Source organism: Nuphar pumila, chromosome 10 (genome assembly GCF_984573655.1).
Source record: "Nuphar pumila chromosome 10, dmNupPumi1.hap1.1, whole genome shotgun sequence".
NCBI classification, from domain to species: Eukaryota; Viridiplantae; Streptophyta; class Magnoliopsida; order Nymphaeales; family Nymphaeaceae; genus Nuphar; species Nuphar pumila.
In genome coordinates, this window is record NC_143258.1 from 77,381,117 (window position 1) to 77,399,612 (window position 18,496).

Below are 18,496 nucleotides of genomic sequence, written 5' to 3' on the forward strand. Positions count from 1 at the left end.
TGAAGGAGAGAATGAGAGAGAGAATGTGTAACTTGAAGATGGAGAGAAGGCATCGTTGAACGGTGGCAGCTCGTAGGTGTCGCTGATGTCGGGGTCAGAAGACAGGTTGCAGACTCGCAGCGTTGGGGTCGAGAGACAAAGGAGAGGGAAAAAATGTTTTGCCCTAATCCTCCTTAGCCCATTTCATCATGCTCTTTTTTTAAGTCCAAAATTTGGACATATATGACCCTAGGTGTGTTGACCATACCCAAGGTCGGGTTGACCGCATCGGGTGCCGCACCCGCGTCGCGTAGCATCGACACGGGTGCGGCACCTGGTTGGTTGAATCCCTGTGACATAGATAAGACATCATCAAACATCAACTAATATAGAATCATAGATAATATTGCATGCATACCTCACAAGAACAATGCAAAATATTAAATATCTTACAATTAAGATCATGCCACAAGACTCATACTTTTATATTACATAAACAAAAATATTATGGCAACAGTTGTACTCAATTTTCAATCGATTTTCACTCATTACTTGAGTGCCTCATTGTCATGCCGTATCATCTGATGTCATCTTTGTTGGAGTATGGAGCCTGGATCTTACCTTGATATAAATCTCTAATTTTCACGGATCCAACTTTTTTTTGGAAGGTAACTTTATAATTTTACTCATAAGAAAGATTTTTTTACCATAACCCGCTTCTTCTTGAGTGAAAAAATGGTGGAAATGCACATTTACTTTGCAAACTGCAAAATCCCTCTCCCTTGTGCACGGATCGGACCCTAAATTGCTCACATAAGTCCTAGGGTGTGTGGATACCTATCTAATGACTTCTACACAAATAAGGGAGTCAGCCCTTTAGAGGTCTTTAAAACCCAAAACTGAAAAATTACAATTTGGTCATTTTTAAGAGTGTTGACTCTGTATCATACGATACACCCCGTATCATACGATACAGCTACGATACGCACTCGCATCGTGATAGGAGTGTGTATTGTATCGATTAGTGTTATTAATGAAAGAATATGAGTGAGATGGGTTTCTTCACGCATCACCTACACAGGAAACAGAAAGAAAGACAGAGAGAAGCCAAAGGCTGGGGCGGCAGAATAATACCCGACCTCCAAGCCCTAATTCATATATATAAACATAAGGAATATGATATTACAATATTGCCATTAATGAAACATTATGAGGCGTGCGTGTTTTGATATAACGTGTGTATGGATCTGGATCCAGATCCATACGCATACTATATTTTAACACCCTCCCTCAAGTTGTACGTGGTTTTGAAGCATGTACAACTTGCTCTTCAATAACCAAAATTGTCGTCATGTTAACCCTTTGGTAAACAAGTCTACCACTTGATCTTCTGTTCAAACATGACGTAGTTGTATCTCCTTCATCTCAACTTTCTGCCGTATAAAATGTTGATCAATCTCAATATGCTTCGTTCTGCTATGTTGAATAGGATTACACGCAATGTTTATTGCGCTTTGATTATCACATAGAAGAAATGATCGAATAAGTGTCTCCCCAAGGTCACTCAATAAGTGTCTAATCTATGTAGCTTCTGTCGTGCCTGCAGCCATCGACCTGTATTCAGCCTTTGTACTTGATCGTGCCACTGCCTTTGTTTTCTGCTGTTCCAGGACACTAAATTGTGTCCAATATATACACAATATCCAGATACAGACCGTCTCTCATCTGGATCTCCTGCCCAATCTGCGTCTGTATAAGTGATGAGTTTATGCCCTTTATATAGGTTATTGTTCTTGCGATAAACAAGTCTGTCTCCTATAGTTCCTTTTAAATAGTGTAGAATGCGCTTCACAGCTTCCATATGACCTTTCGTTGGAGCATGCATAAACTGGGATACCTGATTAACAGCATAAACTATATCAGGTCTGGTAAAGGTCAAATACTGCAGCATCCCCACGAGACTTCTATACGTTGTAGGGTTGACACAAAGATGGCCATTTTCAGAGCTCAGCCTTTGATGTAATATACTGGGAGTACTGACTGGTTTGCAATTCGTCATCTCGGCTCTTTCCAGAAGATCAAGAGTGTATTTTTGTTGCATGAGTGTCAATGTGTCCTGTTGTCTGTCAACTTCCACACCAAGGAAGTACCTCAACTCCCCTAAATCTTTCATCTTGAAAGTTTTCATTAAAAATCGCTTCACGTCTTGCACATGGTTATTTGAACTCCCAGTGATCACAATGTCATCAACATATATAAGAAGAAGTATAACGATGTCTATCTTTTGATAAATAAAGAGCGAGTGATCCAGAAAGCATCTTCTAAAACCATAGCCTTGGATTTGCATAGAGAAACTTTCAAACCAAGAACGAGACGCCTGTTTCAACCCATACAGAGATTTCCTTAGTTTGCACACCCAGGCAGTAGGGTCCTTCTTAGCATATCCAGGTGGTTGCTCCATATATACTTCCTCCTTTAAAGTTCCATGCAAGAATGCATTTTTAACATCCATCTGGCTAAGCCTCCATCCTCGATCGACTGCTAGGGATATGATGACACGAATTGTACCCATTTTGACTACCGGACTAAAGGTCTCATCGTAATCTTCACAATATTGTTGTGTGAACCCTCGAGCAACAAGTTGTGCCTTATATCGGTTAATACTACCTTCGGGTTTATACTTTGTTTTATAAACCCATTTTGAGCCAACAACATTCTTTCCTTCCGGTCGAGGTACTGTTTCCCAAGTTTGGCACTCATGAAGTGCTTCCATTTCCTCATTCATAGCTTTAGTCCAATGACGGGATTGAAGGGCTTGATTAAAACAAGTGGGTTCCTCCTGTTTTGTGAGTTGAGACATAAACAACTGGAAGTCAAGGGAAAAGGTCTCATAACTCACCCATCGTTGAATAGGATGCCTAATGCGTGATAACCTTTGAGCCGGATCATTGGCGATGCTTTCCACATTCCTCGGCCTTGTATTTTTGTCCCTCCTCGTGTATATCTGTCCAGAAAAACGTTCTACCGGAGGTGGCTCAACTGAAGATGGTTCAACATGCATCTGTGAGTCATCCAACTCTCTACTCAAGCCGAAGGAAGGACAATTCGCCTGACATGATTCTCCTATATTAGCAACAAGATCTGCGCTCATCCATGGATCATATACCTCTAATTCTCGAGATGGCAACTCATCGGAGTCATTGATCTGAAAATTTTGTTCATCAAAAATAACATTCCTGGAGGTCCTAATATGTTTTGTAGTAGGGTCATAACATCGATAGCCTTTATATTCATCCACATACCCAACAAATCTGAACTTAGCGGCCTTGTCCTGAAACTTATTTCACAGTGATGAATCAATATGTACGTAACATACACAACCAAAGACACGCAGCTCATCATAAGAGGGATGTTGCCCAAATAAAGTATAATAGGGAGATTTCCGATCCAGAAGTGCCATAGGAAGATGATTTATGACATAAACAGATGTGTGAAAAACTTTTGTCCAGAGACTAACGGGTACATTGATATCATGTAACATGCTCATCGCACTCTCGACAATATGCATGTGTTTCCTCTCTGCAACCCCATTTTGTTGAGGGGTATGAGGGCAAGAAACCTGTCGACTTATTCCTTTATCCCGAAGAAAGGCAATAAACTCGTTCGATGAATATTCTCCTCCACCATCACATTGTAAATGCACAATATCACAAGAAAACTTGGTTTTGACTATCGAATGAAATTCCCGAAATATTTGGAAAACTTCATTCTTATGTTTCAAGAAGTATATCCAAGTATAACGGAAATAAAAATCAACAAAGATAACATAGTAACGACTGTCAGAAAGAGAAGGAATAGGTGCAGGTCCCCAAACATCGGAACAAATAATCTCAAATGGCCTTGAAGCTCTTTTATTAATGATATGAAACAGAAGAACATGACTTTTGCAGAGTTCACATGAGGAATATTTATTACTTTCTAAAAATGAAGATAAACTAGACTCTGGAAGAAGACCATCAGATACAAGATTTTCAACAAAACCCCGACTACAATGTCCCAAGCGACTGTGTCAAATGTCTGGCTTATTACAATGATATGATGAATTAAAAACTTTCAATGAAGGGAAAAACAAAGGCTCTGAAGGCGAAGACACTGAAAAATGCTTGGACGACTTCAACTGAAGAACTGGGACTGAAGACGAAGACACTGAGGGAATCTCCTTGAAGACGTACATGTTCCCTTGACGCTCCCCCTTAGCGAACGTCTCCTTCGTTCGAAGATCCTTAATATAAACAGAAGAGGGAGTAAATTCGACAGAAGAATTCATATCATCAACAAGTTTAGCCACAGAGACAATGTTCTTTTTAATATTAGGGGCAAAGAGGACATCAGACAAATGAAGTGAGGACTTTGACATAGGAATATGTGCACTGCCAGTATGAGTAATGGAGTGAGAGGTTCCATCTCTCGTAACTATACTACATTTTTCAAAATAAGGCAATAAGTGAGATAACTTACTTGCATTACCCATGACATGAGTGGCAGCACCAGAATCAACGTACCACTCACCTTGCTCATTTTGCTTGATCGTCATCTGTGACAATGCTGATAACAAAAGTTGTTGCACATCTGTAGATGGTGCTTTCATGTCCACAGTAGAAGTTTTATTTTCAATTTTGTTTATTGTTCCTCTGTTCTGCAGGTTAAACCAACAATCAGCTTTCACATGTCCTCTTTTGTTACATAAGAAACAAGTGGGCACTCTCCTCTGATTCCCTGCATTAGAGACACCTGAAATATTAGGTGTGGGTAAGATACCACGTCCTCCCTGTCCAAAGCGACCTCGGCCTCTGCCCCCTTGATGCCCTGCATTCCCTCGTCCAAAACCTACAGAAGTCCCCATAGCCAAAACTGAATGAGAACGAGCTGATTCATTTCCTTCTGCCCTTTGTTTCATAATCATCTCATGTTGGAGAAGTTTTGCTTGAAGATCGTCAAAATTGGGCACGTGAGGAAGACATGTCAAAGTTGTGGTAAACATGTCAAAATCAGGGCCCAACCCATTAAGGAGTTGTTGTACTTTGTCTTTATCTGAAATAGCACTCCCAATAACAGCCAATTGGTCAGTAATACTCTTCAAGCGGCCTATGTATTCCATAAATGTCATGGAGCCTTTCTTTAAACTTTGAAACTCATTCTTTAAATACATAACTCGGGCTTCTGATATCTGAGAGTATGTCTGAGAGAGCTTACTCCATAAATCTGTCGCAGTGCAATCATCTGAAAGAGTAGCCAACACTTCTTGAGAGAGTGTTGACGTAATATACGCAACCAAAGATTGATCCCGTTTTCTCCAAGTGGTATATTCTGGATTCTTAATAGATTTGGTAAATGCATCACCCCTTTCGTCCTTGGTTTCCTGCAAAATAAGTCGTGGTGGTACAGGAATGGAGCCATCCAGATGTTCATCGAGATCCTGACTCCGAATAAACGGAAGTATTTGTCTCTTCCATGTTAAGAAATTAGAATGAGTAAGTTTTGTGACAAGTTGATTTAAAAAACTTGCAAAGGGACCCGATGACGAGTATGAATCCATAATAATGGCAATAATGAATAGGCGAACAAAAAAGGATTGAAGAAAGCAAACTAAGTTGAGATCACTTAATCAATCAGCAGTGTTGCAGTAAGAATATGTACTTGTGCAACCAATACTTTGAAAGGGAATTCCTTTTTTTTTTAGAACGAGAATGTAATCTGTTACAGTCTGCCTAATAGCGTTGCACAGAAAACTCTGATTTCACTACTGATTAAAAAAGGATGGAAAACATCAAGACTTGGGAAAATATTAACGCACGTTAAGTGCAGTTGGGGATAAAAGAATTGATATGGAAGAAGGAGATACAGTCAGATGATGACGTTGAAGATTTTAGAAGAAATCGATGACAGCATATACTTAGGAAAATATTAACGCACGCCAAGATAGAACACAGTAAGTGCAGTTGGGGATAAAAGAAGTGATATCAAAAGAGGAGATACAATCAGATGATGATATTGAAGAAGAAGAAGGAGATGACCTCACGGCTGAAGGATGTTGAAGAAGAAAGAACAGGAGTCTTCACGAGTCTTAAGAAAAAGGGAAGAGACGCAGCCGAAGACTTGACAGACGATGTTGAAGAAGAAAGAACAGGATGTCTTCACGGTTGAAGGAGTCTTCACGCAGCCTAAGAACAGGATCTCGTTGAATGGGTGGTTGGTAGGGTTCCACAGCTACTGCTCTGATACCATGAAAGAATATGAGTGAGATGGGTTTCTTCATGCATCACCTGCACAGGAAACAGAAAGAAAGACAGAGAGAAGCCAAAGGCTGGGGCGGCAGAATAATACCCGACCTCCAAGCCCTAATTCATATATATAAACATAAGGAATATGATATTACAATATTGCCATTAATGAAACATTATGAGGTGTGCGTGTTTTGATATAACCTGCGTATGGATCTGGATCCAAATCCACACGCATACTATATTTTAACAATTAAAAGCATGCCTCAAGGCGCAAAAAGCGCATCTCGCCTCAAGGCGAGGGCCTTTGTGCCTTGAGGCGCAAGCATAAAGTGCAAATGCCCCAAGGCGTGCGCCTCATACACCTTGAGGCGCACGCCTTGGGGCGAGGCGCGCCTCAAGGTGAGGCGTATACGCCTCTCACTTTTAATCTTATTTATTCATCCATTCATTCAGAGAGAGAGAAAAACCTGCTGGAGCATGCCGCGGACGGTGGAGGTGTTCCATCGCATGAGGCGGAGGGCCTCGAGGGTCCGTCGGTGGAGCTTTCGGGTCCCTAGCAGCCCTCTCACCAGCGTTATGTACAGGTGGGGGCTCCACTCGATACCCCTGCTTCCTTCAGAACCCCAGACCCCAATTCCCCGTCGCCTTCATCCCTCGACGAGATCAACGCCACGCTCAAGGCCTTGATGCTCAAGTACGCTAACGTGCCCCGCGTTACGAACGTTGTGAAGCTCTACCTGCACATCGGCGGAAACACCCCCAGCGCCAAATGGATCATCTCCGAGAAGCTCACGACCTACGCCTTCGTCGACGAGAACGGAGACGCTGCCGACGGCTCCATCAAGGTCAAGGGCAAGCCCAAATTCCAACGGAGGTGGGTTCTCAAGGTGGGCTCCAAGGTTTGAGGGCTGGTGTCGTCGGCGCTGCAGATGAAGATGTTCGACGACCAGCGACGCATCGATTTCGTGTGTGATGGTGTCTGGGCGCTGAAGTTCTTCACGCCGGAGGATTACAGGGTCTTCCTTGCCGAGTTTCAGAACTGTTCGTTCGAGAATCTGCACGAGACGGAGGCATCCAACAAGGAGGATGTCTACAGGAAGGACTTCAGAGGTTGGTTTGATCCGAAGGAGGCCGACGAATCGATGTGGGAGGACGTGGAGGAGAGCTTCAAGGAGGCCTATACGCCGGTGAGAGACAAGCAGGATCTCTTCGAAGAGTTGGAGGAAGCTACCAACGGAGGGATCCAGAGTATCGCGATGGGTGCGCTTAATTACAGTTTTCTGGTGAGCGATTCGGGTATCGAAGCCGTGAAGAACTTGAGTCGTTGCATTCATGGCAAGGGGGTCTCTGTGAAATTTAATAGTGGCAAGGGTAGATTTGAGGACTTGGGTTCTTCTTCTTCCTTTGAAACCCCTAAGAAGGCTTTGTTAATGAAGGCAGAGACGAATATGCTTCTAATGAGTCCAGCAGGAGAAGGGAAACCACATGCCACTGGGATTCATCAATTGGATATTGAGACTGGGAAGGTAGTGACGGAATGGAAGTTTGCCAAGGATAACACCGAGATAACGATGCGAGATATAACCAACGACAACAAGGGCACGCAATTAGATCCGTCGGGATCGACATTCTTGGGTCTAGATGATAGGAGGCTTTGTAGGTGGGATATGCGTGATCGCAACGGGGTGGTCCAGCAACTGGATGGTCCTGTTCTACACTCGGCAGATGGGCATCAATTTGCTAGTAATACCAAATTCCTGTGTTTTGCCACCACTGGTGATGGGTGCATTGTGGTTGGTTCGGCTGATGGCAAGATCCGTCTGTACTCAGATCGTTTGATGAGGATGGCTAAGACGGCATTTCCAGGACTTGGGTCTCCGATTACTCATGTTGATGTAACTTATGATGGGAAATGGATATTGAGAACAACAGATACGTATTTGATCCTGATTTGCACATTGTTCACTAACAAAGATGGGAAGACGAAGACTGGCTTCGCTGGCCGTATGGGTAATAAGATTGCCGCTCTGCGGTTGCTGAAGCTGACCCCTCTTGATTCACATTTGGCAGACCAGAACAACAAGTTCCATGGAGGACAGTTTTCCTGGGTAAGAGATTTGCATGCTGTTATTGTTTAACGAATTGTTTTGATGAGTAGGTTGATGAGGTTCTCTTTTCTTTGGATTTATACCTGCTGAAATTGACATAGAAAGCAATGTCGTTATTTGGATGTTTGTATTGGCTGTTTGGCGTTTACTATAGGTTTATATGATGTATTGTGCACATATTTATATATTGATGTGTTTAACAATTTGACCTTATCTAGATTGTGTTCTAGTTTCAAGCATCAGATACCTTAGGTGACATTTAAGTTTTAATGCAAATTTCTCTATTATACAAGCTGAAGACAAGTTCAGGTGAAGAAATGTTTTCTTATAGGTATTACATAACCATATAGGAATTGCATAACCAAACTCTAACCATAACCAGTAAAATAATATCATTTATATTTTTTACATTGAAAAGTTGTGGATCTTAGTCGAAACTGGGGTCGGGCCCCATGAAATTTTATAAACCATACCCAGCTCCATATATTAGTCAGTGCTTTTGAATTTGACCCAGGTTCTAATCGGACCTCCTTGTTTATCACCATACCTTAACCCTATAGGGTTTGGTACGGGTGTTGGTGCAGGAAAGATGCATCATGTTTTTCATGTATATTATTTTGTCAACAGTGAAATTACTGATTTTACGATGGTTGTTGCTTTATCAATAAAGCAATTTTTATTTATTTATAATTTTAAATAATTTTTATAGTTTTTTTTATTTAAAAAAAAAAATTGAGGCTTACGCTTTACGCCTCGCCTCAGATTTTGGTGGAATGCCTCGCTACGCCTCAACGTTTTTCACAACACTGGTATCGATATTCTAAATATTATCGATATGCATCATACCGTATAGGATGATGTGGTACAATACGTACAACATTGATCCTATCCTTGAATATAAAACAAACATCATGCAGTAGCAACAAGCCAAGGTGCATTATGATCCTATCTAAATTTGGAACTACTTATGTAACACATGGATCAAAGAGCATGAGTTCACAACGAAAAAAGGAGCAAACTGCACAATTTTAAATAAGTCATCAATCTAGGCTATGTTACTGAGACACGCCACTTTAGGTGCATGTCCTATATTATATTATATTATATTATATTATATTATATTATATTATATTATATTATATTATATTATATTATATTATATTATATTATATTATATTATATTACATTATATTATATTACATTATATTATATTATATTATATGTTTTCAGTATATAATATATTATATTCAATTCTTTTAATTTATTTTATAATTATGTGATATTTAATATATATACATATATATAGTTGTATCCCCATACCCACATTTTTTGGAATTGCCGTATCATACCCTCCATACCCGCACTCGTACCCGTACCCAGGTGACATAGAATCTAGGATAGTCGACATGGACAAACAAATAACGATAGTGCTAGAAGTGATAATTTGTCATCACAAATAGTTAGTCTCCACAAGGAAAAAGGAAAAAAGAAAAGCCCTAATATGGATGCAGTTTTTCATTCACAAACACCAACAATTGGGAAAATCTTCCAAACGAAAAGAAGAAAAATAAACAACCAACATATTTTGGGGGAAAAAATCAGCTTATCTCTAAACGCATGCTCATATGAAGCAAAAAAATCGATTAGGTAAACCTCAATGGGCAAAAAACAAGATATTACCAGAGACTAATCTGCAGGCAATTCAACAGGCAGCGGCTGAATATATGTTTTACCGCATCATCATTGTTTATAACCATTTGCGCTTCCACATACTGCTTCCAATACTTGGCCTTCAGAAGACATAAGATGAGTTTTAACTTTTAAGACAATGACTCAGATCCAGGGGTAGACAGATGCCAAAAGCATTAGAAAGTGCTTTTTAAGAGTGAGAACAAAAAATTGAAGTGATCCATAGTACAACATTTGGAGGTCATTATCCAACTAAGATGCATTGAAATTTTAGTTTCATAAAAGTAGTAGCAGAAATATCTTCAATACAAAGCAGATCATGCCATATTATGCCCTTTAGCTACTGAACAGCAGCTAAAAGCCATATTACCAAATTAAATTCCCCTTGGAAGTGCTTGGCCATATTAAACTCTCTTCAGAAGTGCTTAAGGAAACAAAACAAAATGATATATTGATATCTTAATAAAAGCTTACAGCTGTTGGAAATGTAGAAAGTAGTTGCTCATATATTGGTGCAGCCTCTGAGGTAGGTAAAAACTGCAGTAGGAAAAAATACATCAGTTCAATCTTCAAAACAAAATTGGGGTGCATGCATGTGTTCACCAAAAACCGTGAACACTTTCTCAAGTTTGAAAGAAGTGTCAAATACTTTAACATGTAATTTTTTATCCCTTATTTCCTATCAATGAACGGTAACTAGTAAGGTACTCGATGTTGTGAAACTCCTGACATCACCAACTGCCAGAAGCTACATTGTTCACCAAATGCTCATTGGAAACTTGCTGGAATCTCAAGTATGGAATTTTATTTATTTATTTTTTGAAAACTAGGAAAAAACTTAGGGTGTGCCTAAAACCCTAGGGTTTTTTAATCAAGACATAGAAAAACCTCAGATCTTTTATAAACATGCCGCTTTGTCCACCTTGATAAAGCATGTTTTTTCTCTTTCTTCTTTTTTGGCTCTTGACTCAATATCTTCTAACTGATATAACACACAACCACATACGCACACATGCATTTACAACCATGTCCAGGTAACATAGGCTGTGATGCATGTATCAAATGTCCAATTTCAACAGCCTGCTCAAGCACCATTTATTAGTAACTTCAAGTTATGATGATCATCCCAGTTATCAAAAGGTATAGGCAGCTGTACTCAGCATATGAAAGTCAAATTCCCAGCCACGACAAACAACAACAACAACAACAACTACGCCTTCATCCCAAAACAATTGGGGTCGGCTATATGAACCAAAAAAGAAAATCATTTTGGGTCTTCCACATGAATCCTTCTCCTCCAATCATTTCTATCCAATGTCATGTCCTCGGTGAGGTTCAAAGCATTCATATCCTTTCCTATCACCTCCATCCATGTCTTCCTAGGCCTACCCCGACCTCTTTTAACTAATATATTTTCTCATTTCTCCATCCTTCTAACTGGAGCATCATTAGGCCTTCGCCGGATATGTCCAAACCACCGTAAACGATTCTCTCTCATCTTATTTTCAATGGGTGCAACGCCTACCTTCTTACGTATCTCCTTGTTCTGAATCTTATCTTTTATTGTATTTCCACACATCCATCTCAGCATACGCATCTCAGCTACACTCATTTTTTGAATATGATGTCTCTTGGCAGCCCAACATTCCGTACCATATAGTAAAGCGGGCCTAATAGTCGTCCTATAAAACTTTACCTTCAACCGCAATGGCATTCTACGATCGCACAACACTCCAGTTGCACTTTTCCATTTCATCCACCCAACCTTTATCCTATGATTTACATCTCCATCAATTTCTCCATACTTTTGGATGATAGATCCCAAATATTTGAAACAATCATCCACCGGTATTTCTTGCTCACCAAGCTTCACTACACTCCCATTACTACTTCGTTGCTTACTAAACCGACATTCCATGTATTCTGTCTTACTCTTACTCAACTTAAAATCTCTTGCTTCCAATGTCTGTCTCCATAAGTCTAACTTAGCATTAACCCCAACTCTAGACTCATCAATCAAAACAATATCATCAGCAAACAACATACACCACGGCACATTTTCTTGAATTGATCTCGTAAGCTCATCCATCACTATAGCAAATAGGAAAGGGCTTAAAGCAGATCCTTGATGTAACCCAACCGTTATAGGAAAATTGGTTGTTACCCCTCCACAAGTGCGGACATTGGTTACTACTCCTTCATACATATCTAATTCCCAGCCACGACAAGGAATAGAAAAAAAAAACTGCTCTCAGCATTACATAGTTTAATAGTTTAACTCCTGGAGATCATGGGAGATACTACAAGCAGCTATTCACTGCATTACAGTCTTACACAGTTTAAGTGAGAGCAATCAAAAGTACAGTCTACGGGCAGTCTAAGTACAAGCAGAACAAAAGTTTTTCTCCCTATGAGTTTACTCCTACAGGAGATCCATTTCTATTTTTTCAGGCCTTATTGTCATGAGATGGATTTCATAAGGAAAACAAACCTTTACCATAACGGCACAATCACTTGTTGCACAATCTAGTTTTCTTTGTGAGCTTACTTTTTTATGAAGCAAACACATATTCTTTTGAACTATCTAAGCTATAACTATTTTTGCATTGTGCAGATAGCTGAAAAATAAGCACATATGAAGGGAAGCAAACAGCAGCACGAAAATACAACCACTCAATTAAATTAAATAGGCACCTCACCTGTGCCACATTTGCAAGCATTTCTGTGGCTTCAACATTGTACTTGTCCACGGCAAGGCAATCTCTAGCTTTCTTTTCCTATAGAAAAAAGCAAGCCAACAAATCAACCTAAGCATAATGCAGAGAAGCAGGATGTGATGCACATTTTTCCCACAAACAAACACCTAAGGAAAAACCAGTCACTGGGACATGGAACACATTCTTCTGATTGTCAAAGACTGAAAGCATATTAATCCAAGATACAAAAGTTTTGACTTCATTTTTATAAATTAAACAAACATGAAGGTAATAGAATCACCAGTAAGAGATCATGAACCACACTGCAATTACTAATACACAAATGTGTACATAAAAATGAAAACTGCAATAGAAGTTCACACAGAAAATCAACCTCTGATGAGTGGCAAAGAGAAGAGAAACAGAATCTAAAAAGGGATTAATTTAAATTGTAAAGGTGTCGGCTGCATCAGCAGCCAATAAGATGAGAAGCAACAAAAAGAACATAGAACAAAATCATCACAGAATTCACATCAGTTGTTACTTAGCACTCTATCTAGCCCATAGTTTCCCTCCTCATCTCTGGCAATTGCCCAAGAACTCCTTATAAAGTTGTGATTAAACAGAATGAAAATCAGTCAACCTCAATAAGTTGACACCTCACTTAATCATGATTAATCAGTTAAGTCATACTTATAATTGATCATGATTAAACAGATAAATCATCAACAACCATCAATATCATGTCTTACTGATTGAGCACAATTGCACTATGTTTTCATATGAAGCCTGTTCAAGTTCAATCTTGTTTGAGTTATAGATTCTTCAATGCTGATGAAGTCAATTGGGCTATTCAACTCCCTGCGCAAGCCGAAGCAAGGCGACTTCCAAGGGGACAAGGGGTGTGCCCACGGAGTTTTGACTACGACTGTAAGTATGGCGGTCTAAGCCAGCGCAACTAGGTCTTTGATGCCGGGAGCGGTTTCTCCATGTCATAAATCAAAAAAATTGTGCTATGAATCATCCCTTGAAAACATCCTATTAAGGTAGAACTTGAGTGGTTTGAAAGAGAATCCCTGAATGCAAGTTATTTGAAGAAAGAAACTTTATAACTTATGTGTGTACTTTGGAGTGTTCAGAGTTGGTCTAGGAGGGTCTCTTTGCCAAAGACTTGCCATTTTTTGGTAAGGATGAAGAGTGTACAAGCAAACTTGGAGATTGCAGTACAACGGAGGGTTGCATGTTGAGTTGAGAAACCATGAATCAGTCCCCAAAGAAAATTGATAGCCTCTCGCCCAAATGGAAAGAATTAAAGATCACTGTACTTATTACTCACAATAGCACCTAATATGCATGCCATTTTATTCAGTGATTCATTGATAAAAGCCCTTAACACCAAATCCAATCACCATTTGTGTGTGTGTGTGTGAGAGAGAGAGAGAGAGAGTGTGTGTGTGCGCGCGCTAAAGGCAACTCAGCTACGACAAAGAGTAATGAAATGAGAATGGGCCCCAATCTTAAAAACCTAATGATCAAAGAAAACTGAAAAATCTTAAAACCTAATGATCAAAGAAAACTGCAATCTGCTGTAAAATAAACATTACCTTTAGCCAAAAAGAAAACGAAGGATTTGTGAAAGACACACAAAACATTTCATGTTTAGGGCTTCATCAAAGAGCAGCAGTTGTTGCGGACAACCCAGACATGGACAGCTTTCTAGAGCTGCTTCAAGCAGTGCATAAGTCGTGGATTCATCTATCTTGAACTTCAGGTTAATAGATGAGATCATAGAGTGATATTTTTTAAAATTATCAGCAAAGGTACATCATCTCGAGACACGATCTTGATTAAACGGCGATTTTACCAATTCATCGCTGAGAATTAAACGATCATCTAGCATGAGCAAGCGTCACAAAAAAATCTCTATAAATTATTCAATTTATTGCCATCATCAATGAAACCCATATAAATTATCCAACTTATTACCATCATCAATTAAACCCGTAACTTGAATACATCAATTCGAGATGATTAAAACACACACGCATGTTGCATAGCATATAAAACCCGAAGATCAACCAACGCAGTTCATCAAAACATCGATTCTGCACGTTACCACGCTCGAACTAGATCGATTAATGAATTTCAATATCCGTAGCTAAAATAATTATGAGTAAATAATAGAGGAATTTCTTTATGGATTGGAAGAGTAACGGACTAATAAACGAGAAACCGATCAATTTTCAACTGAAAGGGAAAAGAAGAATTGAATTAAAGAAGAAAGATTTCAGACTCACACGAGATCTAAGATCGCCTACGCTCCTTCCGTCGTCCGCCATTCCGCAGATTCACTTCGTCGGGGAGGAAACCCTAAAAATCGAGCGCGCCCCAATTCTCGATCGAGTTTAGCCCTACTTGAGCATCGAAATACATGAAAGGGAGTCAAGGAAACCTTAGAATCCCTTGTGAGGGCTCGGGAAACAAATCGAATCGTCCGCCCTAATTTTGGCTCCAAGATTCTGCAAAGAAACGTTGGCGATCGATTTCCCACCAAATCGAACTCAAAGAGGCTTTTAAATAGCCGCTCAATGCAAGTGAGGGTCGGTTCCGGATGGTTTCGGACCCATAGATGCAAACAAATCAGACATAATCGGATATCCGATCCGAGTTTAGCATATTGTTTTCGGATTTAGATCCTTAAAATGAGATCCGAATGAGCATTCCGATAGGATTAAAAAATTGCTTACTCTGTTTATTTACAGATTCGGGTTAGATTTATATTACTCTTTTAGGCTAGATCTTTCTTGGATCTGAATCAAAATCCAGTCCAGTTACGTTAGTTACATATAGAAAGCTTATTTAATCGTTTTATTATCCAACCCAGTTTTATTCAAGTGTATTTAGGTTTCAACTTTAACCCTACCTGATCAAGCTAGTTTCGACTTCAGATTGGAATTTAGATCTGCTATTTCCATTTTAAATTCACATTAGCGTATGGCATGATCTGTCCCATACCTGATCCATTTGCACCTCTACTTTTTATGGATCTGGATTTGGATCCTGGTCCTACTGAGCATCCACGCCACTTGCCCTGCACTACCTTTGGCTTGGGAGTTGGGATGGACATTGGACCAGGCTAAGCAGGCCTACCAAAGGGTCCACTTTGGTCCATGAGCACAAATATCACCAATATTTTGAAAGATGCATGAATATAGAAGTGGAAATCCTCAAAAGATAGTAATAATATTTTAGTTTGTTTTTTGCGTTTAAATATTTTCCTACCAAAGTATTTCTTGGTTTTCTTCTTTACATCTGAATGTTGTTTTTACATTTATTATTATTTTCTGGCCCACCAGCGTTTGGCTTGTTTAGCAAATATCACCAAGTTAACAGGACTTCACTAATTAGAAACCTTCAGGATGTGTCTTTTTACCATAATATCCAAAATCCATATTATCCGCAAAAAAAAATGTGTACCCGACAAGAGGAGCAATATATCGCACGAACTTCATGAATTTTATACATGGTAAGGTTAAAAAAGGTTCTTTTAAAGTTAGCTATTTGTGATTTTGGATATCAACAAATTTTGACAAATTGTAAGTACTTTTTTTTTTTATAAACTTGTCATTTTTGTCATACAGTACCAGTTTATTGTCCTTTGTGGGATCAAGCTTAGGTCTTATCAAGAATCTAATTGCATGGGTTGCTGCAACCCAAGCTATCCTTACGGCATGTTTGGCTTGATCAGACTCTCTCATTTGAATGAGAGAGTGATTCTCATATGACACCAAATATCATGCAAAAAAAAGGTGGTTGGTGTGAGAAACTGACTGATTCAGTTTTTCTTCACCAGTAAGATTTGAAATCTCACGATTTCAAATCATATGATTGGAAATCGAAATGGAATTTGAAGGTTAGGGCTCTCAAAGCCCCAAATCTCTCTCTCTCTCTCTCTCTCTCTCTCTCTCAACCCCTTACGTCGTCTACTTGTTGGACTCGTCGAAGACTGATTTGAGAGCCTGAAAACCACCATAGACAATCAATCATCGTCCCCATCTCGGCCGGTTGTCGGGTGTCCTCTCGAGCAGTTATTCTCTTACCATCCTGAGGATGGTATGGACCGCCCCCTTCTTATTTTCTTCTTTTCCTTTTCTTAATTGCATGGAGGATCGACACTTTTTCACTATGATGATTTAATGTTTATGAAACTTTTTCACCGTGATGATTTGATGTTTGTTTCATTCACGGTGAAAAATGATTACATCACGGCAGCACTTTCCCATGTAAGCTGCATGAAACAAATGAGGTCTTAGTGAACTACTTGAAGATTTTGTTTTGTACTCAACCTGTTACCCACTCTTATAAACAGAGTCGGACCTGTCAAGAGGACAATGAGACTTGGGCCTCAGTGTCCCTGGGCCAAAAAAAAATTTAGGGGTCCATTTTTAATAGGGATTCCATTTTCAAGAGGGGTTCCAAAAAATTCTTACTATTAATAGGGGGCCCTGCCCTCGAACTCTTACTATTAATAGGGGGCTCAAAAAATTCCAAGGTGCTGCCCCCGAACTCCTACTATTAATAAGGGGGCTATTTTTAGGGAGCCCATTTTTAATAAGGGCTCAAAAAATTTCGATGCCCTGCCCCCGAACTCTTACTATTAATACGGGGCTCATTTTTTCCCTCCGCCTCAGGCCCCATAAAACACAGGTACGGCCCTGCTTATAAACATATCTTTCTTGGCCGTGCCAAATACCACACATGTTAGATCCATACCAGACAAAGTCGCAAGTGGGTGTGAGGAGCAAAATGTGAAGTGCAAGGCATGTTTAAATATATATATATACCGCAACGCAAGAAACATAGAGACTTGTAAGAAGCACAAGAGGAAGCAATAAACAAAACACATGACTTTTATCTTGAGCACGTTTTTAAGCATTTTGCTCAAAAGTACCTGTCACATGTAGGCTTTATAATAATAAATAAATTACAAATTTGTTCACAAGATTTCATTTCCAACTTTACAAAGTCTCGTAATTATAAGAGTAACATGGTTTCATGCTTTGAAAAATGAACTTCCAACTAAGCGAGCTTCAGAAGTTTTTAAAAGCTTTCGATAATTATGGTTGGATCTTAGATGGGATTATTGAGGTGTAAAAGTAAATTATGCCAGCATCTACGCATTAAAATTCAAACCCATTAAGATAGACGACTGAAGTTGCCCGATCTGAATCACTATTAAAAAAGGGAAAAAATGTCAAAACTCTAAAGCTTTTCAAATGTAGTCTCTTGTTTAATGAACATCTCATTGGAGCCCATCCATGTTTCGCCCATTTAGTGTGAGCAACTAGTAAAAGTTACCAAGTTGATGGGATATCACAAGTTTGAAATCCATGTGTGTTCATCCTTCCCAAATATACTGAAGCTAGTGTACTCTCTAATGGAGCTGGAGGTTCTACGCCACATCACTCAGTGAGTGATGTTTTTTTTTTGTTCCAAATAAAAAAGTTTCATTATAGTTGCCCAATGGCAATTGGAGTTTGGCCAAATACCCAAGAGAATCATATCTGTATAAACTTTTGGATCACATTGATAGCAGGACTTGCATTTAGCACCATAGAAATAACAATTGAAGCATCTGAGGTTGAATATATAATGCTTAAAAATTTTAACTTGAAAATACATAAAAAAAAATTAATATGGGTCTCATGTATGACATCGCCTTAACCGAATCAAGCTCCAA

The 18,496-nt window shown here is 39.4% G+C and overlaps 1 protein-coding gene and 1 pseudogene across 4 annotated transcripts in view; one reads left to right on the plus strand and one right to left on the minus strand.

Annotated features, from left to right (window-relative positions):
- CSTF77 (Tetratricopeptide repeat (TPR)-like superfamily protein) overlaps window positions 1-15,310 on the minus strand; it is an 80,057-nt gene extending 64,747 nt beyond the window's left edge. For 2 of the 4 annotated variants that reach the window (XM_090019040.1, XM_090019038.1), the window contains exons 1-4: window positions 14,361-14,422; window positions 12,760-12,837; window positions 10,535-10,597; window positions 10,052-10,161 (exon numbers count right to left, since the gene is read on the minus strand). In XM_090019040.1, the coding sequence (XP_089875166.1) occupies window positions 10,052-10,161; window positions 10,535-10,597; window positions 12,760-12,837; window positions 14,361-14,408 (299 nt within the window). In that variant the 5' untranslated portion in view covers window positions 14,409-14,422. Of the gene's footprint in view, window positions 1-10,051; window positions 10,162-10,534; window positions 10,598-12,759; window positions 12,838-14,360; window positions 14,423-15,053 lie in introns of those variants that run through there. The other 2 variants (XM_090019041.1, XM_090019039.1) reach the window with 2 other exon arrangements.
- Window positions 6,741-8,401, plus strand: LOC149826912 (protein CYPRO4 pseudogene; annotated as a pseudogene).
- Window positions 15,311-18,496: the final 3,186 nt, after the last annotated feature.